We start from the raw sequence: 5,523 nt of genomic DNA, 5'->3' as shown, positions 1-5,523 counted from the left end.
GCACTACTTCCGCCCATCTCCCGTACTACTTCCACTCATCTCCCGCACTACTTCCACTCATCTCAAGTACTACTTCCACCCATCTCCCACACTACTTCCACCCATCCCCCGCACTACTTCCACCCATCTCACGTACTACTTCCACCCATCTCCCGCACTACTTCCACCCATCTCTCGTACTACTTCCACCCATCTCCCGTACTACTTCCACCCATCTCCCGTACTACTTCCACCCATCTCTCGTACTACTTCCACCCATCGCCTGAGTTCTACTCCTTCGAATAATTTACAATTGGGGTCTCTCGCTCGTTGCAACCTTTAGCCACTCCAGCGGAAACGAAACCAACTGGAATGCCACAAACCCTGGCGAGATCAGATGCAGTTAAACCCCAGGCCTTCGGAACGAGCCTGCCACCTCTACCCAGTGTATACCGTCCCGTCGCTATATCTCAATCCCAACGTAAGCCCTTCAGCTTCAAGTTAATGAGCGGCCGATGTGTTGTCTGTTTACGTCAAGGGCTGTGTTTCCCATACTTGAGTGCTGGTGCTGATTTTTTCGTACTCCCCCTATGGTTTGACCATCCGAAATGTCAGGCCCGCTGAGTGAAAAACGCGCGTATCCGGAACAGTACAACCAATCAATGCGGTATCATCCAGATGCGAACGCCAGAAACCCAGTGCACTGGAAGGTAAACTAGTAGCACCCGTTTTCTTTCTATGCTTTATTAGCACCCGTTTTCTTTCTATGCGTTATGAACACCCGTTTTCTCTGTATGCTTTATTAGCACACGTTTTCTCTGTAAGCTTTATTGGCACACGTTTTCTCTGTATGCTTTATTAGCACACATTTTCTCTGTATGCTTTATTAGCACACGTCTTCTCTGTATGCTTTATTAGCACACGTTTTCTCTGTATGCTTTATTGGCACACGTTTTCTCTGTATGCTTTATTAGCACACGTTTTCTCTGTATGCTTTATTGGCACACGTTTTCTTTTATGCTCGATCTGTTCGTCAAGTGTAATTTACTTATGCACCATATTTCAATGAAGACAGTGATTCACTGAAATCCTATCTACAAAAGGCGACGAAGAAATTCGCGAAATGATCTTAAACGAAAACTCATCATTTTTACGTACTCACAAAGCGATATGTCGGGTCGTGACACAGAAATAAAATATCGCAAATGTATATTAACAGTACCCTGCTGGTGGCTTGAGCAACACGCACTCGACAAAAGTCGAGCGGGGGCGCGAGAGTACGCGACACACCGGACATCCTGCCGTGCATCATTTGACCACAGGTCCTCAGGGTATGAGATCTTCACCAGAATGACTCTTTGAAACACGATTGTTCTGGTTTATAAGTTTGGGTACAATATCATCGGTTTTCTCCACCATGAGTATTTGAAGCGTTGGCATGTCCTTAAATGTTTGGAGATGAGACGAGGGCGGGGAGATTGGAGTTAGATCTAATGTGATTGGGCGAAGAGTCCAAATATTGCATCTGTGATCAATCTTGGATCTCCCTTTTCTAATCTCTGCGTGCAGGTGAACAACACAGCAGATATCTTCAACGAAGTGCTCTGCCCAGGGATCAGTATCATTCTAATCCGGATCTATCCAGGCAATACAAACACAGGGTATGTATGCAATATTGGTATTCGTTTTGATGGCTTGGAAATTGGCAGCACATTTTTCAGCACCGACGGGTATCCTTCCGTGATTAGCGCCAATCTTCGTCATATTGTGACACAGTGTAGCTGACGATTCAAAGTGATGCGCAAAAAACTTTCTCTCTGTGTGCTGTGGTGACCGCCTTCAATCAAGAATTTCGATACAACAGCCTTTTCGTACGGTATATCGTCCAATTACAAGACATCGTAGAGACCACACACCGAGATGAGGGTGGCTCATTTCACTAGAAAATCTACATATGCTGATCTTGGTTCGCATTTATATTGCTTCGTAACCGGCATGTGTTGTAGGTAGCCGATGACCACCAACAATACAGTCGATATAGAGATGGTGACCGCGGACCATTGACACCGAAAAGAAAGGCCAGCGACCTGGAGGAATTAAGACTCGCTAAACAGCCCCGTTCGAACCCATCATCCCCACACGCAGAGCGTAAGTGAAAAATCTCAGAGTTTCGAGAGGGCGTTAATGATTAGGCAACGGTGCAAAAGTTCGTTCATGCGTGTTTGTTCCTCGGTAACGGGGTATTACTATTTCATTGTCTTGAACGCATTCTTCTGATATGGATGTTTCTCGATGGGTCTCATCTTTAATCACAGACTATAGTTACTACTCAGGAACTCGGGCTCTGACCGCGAGACCGCAATTTTCTTCGCACCCTGACGTGCAATATCGCTCTACATATGGCCATGGAGTGGAGGGCAGCCGAGATAGTACAAGCGCAGCTCAATACAGGCCGATGGAGGGCAGCCGTGATAGTACAAGCGCAGCTCAACACAGGCCGAGTGAACATATCTCGTCACACAAGGCCTGGTCGTCCTCAAAGCGATATTCGCTAGATTTTCAAGGTTTGCATCAGCAACCTGTGGCATATCAACTGGCCAGAGTATGTAAATAAGGATTCGACGTTTCTATTAGTTCACAACTGAAAGCATTTTGAATCTGAAACAGCGTGTAAGAATCTGGTGTATGCGTTATATGACTATAGTCATTGCTCGCACACCGAATTGGTTAGTATCGTCATCGACAGACTGACTTATCTCTGACCGGTCCATCAACAGGCGGAAGGAGGTGATTTGATAGAGGCTGATGTGGGTCTTCAGAGATACAATTCAATTGAGTCCACAGTAGAGATTACGCATGATGTCGTCTCGCCAGACTGTGACGCCGACCACGAGGTATGTTGTGAACATATGGTATCGACATACTTTGGTGAAGTTTTATTAGACATCCCGCGTATATACGGAGACCATCAGGTTTGAAGGCTCGAGTCACACGAGATAAGGGCGTCTATTCCTCTGATGTATGTAGAGAATGTGTTGTTGTTGTCTATATTAATTAGTACCTCGTGTCTGATCTGAAATTTCCATCCTAGCCCAGTGCTTGACAGCTGCGAATGTATTAGCAACATTACTTATATATATACGTCGGCATCACAGCAGTGGATATAGTAGAGAACTTGAGCGCAAATCGAACCTAGCGAACCGTGCGTGGCAACAATTTGAACTCGCTTGTGGGAAATAACCATGTCCAGTACTTAAACTTTGCTGATGATACCAACCAGATACAATCGATCACTCGGGTGTACATTCAAAACTGCTACAGAAGTGATCCATGCAATTTTGGTGTGTGTGTTGTTTTCTTACATGCTCACGCAAGAGTCTCGAACCTTTCTTTCTCAGCCTGAACTACAGTTCAACCCCAGCGGAAGGATTCCAAGAGATGACGTATATACTGGCAGTGCCAGGTCGAACCGCGTAGTACACGAGGAGCCTTCATCAAACCTTGCAGATAGGCATATGGGACCGCTCTACAGTCATCCGAGGCAACAGTCCGTCCACGCCCGACCGATTTCTGTGCATAAAGAAGATGATCAGAATCGAGTGAGTCAACCCATGTTAATGCCGTGAGTTCTGATCCCATAGCCATGTGGTACTAAACATTCGTGTTTATATACATCCACGAATATTCACCGCAAAGGGATTAGCAGATTATTGTCCAATTGCTTGCTAACATATTTGTTAATTCGTTTTTCGGAGAAGATAACCCCTGCTGTGAGGATGGACAGAATAGGCCCTAATCCCCACACCATGAGGCCTGGACGCATACGAGGAGACGAACCACCAAATCCCACTATAGGATATGCGGGTCAGGAGCATGCACAGGAAGAGTTCCGACGTTCTCACGCTGTGCATCCTTCTGTACATGGGACGCGGAAAAGGGTATGCGCTGCGTTGACTCCTGCACTTGCTTCTAGACATCTTGCAGTTCAGTCGCGAGAATATTCATATATAGTCCCATCTTCAAGGTGTATGAACTGCGTTCCGGATACATGACATTAATGTCTTGCACATCTGTATATGTAATTTGAATCATCCTTGTTGTACGTCACTTTGGATCAAGCACTGCCCGGTATATATATATGTGTGTGTGTGTGTGTGTCGACAGGACAGTAAAAGCATTATGTTATCTGGTCTTATTGATTGGTTCTATATAACGCTGAAAGTCTCCGACTTGACTAGCGATTGTGTCCACAAGTGTATATGTATGTCTCGCAAGTACCGATCCTTCGGTGCAAATCTAATGGTACAAGCCTATTGAGTCCTGTCCTGTACCTCACCACGTACAACTAAGAGGCCATCCAAGGTGAACACTCTGTCGTCTCTATCTGCAATAGCATATATGTATGCAATTGATCCGGGCGTACAGTTTGCTCTTGGATGCACCAGCCACTATCTTATTATTGTGTTACCGGTCCGAGTATACTGTACCATACATCTGCATATACATAGAGTAGGTTCTAGGAAGACAGTGGTGAAAATCCACACAGCTACTGACTGTGATTGGTTTTTGAACTGTCGCTTGTCCTTGTGTCCTGTGTCTTGTACTGAACCTATAATTCCCCTTCAAGATGGAAGCCGAGATGTAAAGCTTCTGGTATGGTGCTTATATATATATATATATACCCATTTTTTTCTCAGAAGATAATACCCACGATAAAGTTTACAAGAGATGGAGATACTCCCAGGCCAATGCATGTGCCTGTCATAGACCCGCCAACAAGCCATGAAGCGTACACTCCACACTATCAACAACATGGGAACCAGAGGCGTCTTCCCAATCCGCACCCGGCCATATACGATGAACATAAATAAGTATGTTGTCGCTGTAATACCTTAATTTCGACAGTGTTTGTGGCTGTCCATTTGTTTTATAGATAAGAAATGTCCATCGCTTTTGATATCATAACTACAGCAGCTTGTAGAATCGCTAACCAAACCATTGATCTTACTTGATAGCTTCTAAAATCACTTCCAATCAAATCTGTCTATATATAAAAATAGTAATTAAACTTGAGGAGGTTTTGGTGGAGAGAATACAATCACATACAATAGCTCAGGAATAGAAATAGACTAGGGGGAGCAAGAGTAGCACAGGACGGAGACTGTCGCTTTGAAGACCGCACTGTGTCCGCGTCATTGTATCGTTGTCAGGCGCTAATGGGGTGCAGTTTCATGTGTGCTGTGAAACTGATTTGTAGGGAACGAACACGAACAATGGTCGCACAAACAAGCTCAATATTTGCCAACCCCCTCCGCTACAAGCAGAAACGGTCAATATGGACACTCTACAATACCGTAGACTGAGGCTACTAATAATATGTGCATAGCTACCAGATTACTTAGGGCAAAGCTGGTATGGGTATAATTTGAATAATGCAAGATTATTGCTCTCGCGCATATCAACTAGTGTTTTAATATAGTATTGAGTAACTGGTCATACGCGGCAACTCAGCACAACGGAGTTAAAATTTAAATGCTAAATTTA

The 5,523-nt window shown here is 44.7% G+C and overlaps 2 protein-coding genes across 2 annotated transcripts; both read left to right on the top strand.

Annotated features, from left to right (window-relative positions):
• Positions 1-587: 587 nt before the first annotated feature.
• On the top strand, positions 588-3,605 carry SARC_09861 (hypothetical protein; the record flags this gene model as incomplete). Its single annotated transcript, XM_014296110.1, has 7 exons — positions 588-689; positions 1,199-1,310; positions 1,549-1,640; positions 1,986-2,127; positions 2,295-2,581; positions 2,757-2,873; positions 3,378-3,605. 7 exons carry the CDS (start codon positions 588-590, stop codon positions 3,603-3,605), a joined length of 1,080 nt encoding a protein of 359 aa, XP_014151585.1.
• A 185-nt stretch (positions 3,606-3,790) lies between these two features.
• Positions 3,791-4,850, top strand: SARC_09860 (hypothetical protein; the record flags this gene model as incomplete). Its single annotated transcript, XM_014296109.1, has 2 exons — positions 3,791-3,917; positions 4,677-4,850. Coding segments are annotated over 2 exons (301 nt in total), but the record flags the coding sequence as incomplete, so codon positions are not given.
• Positions 4,851-5,523: the final 673 nt, after the last annotated feature.

The sequence above is a fragment of the Sphaeroforma arctica genome, assembly GCF_001186125.1.
Source record: "Sphaeroforma arctica JP610 unplaced genomic scaffold supercont1.1065, whole genome shotgun sequence".
Taxonomy (NCBI): domain Eukaryota; class Ichthyosporea; order Ichthyophonida; genus Sphaeroforma; species Sphaeroforma arctica.
This window is presented reverse-complemented; position numbering and strand designations above follow the sequence as displayed.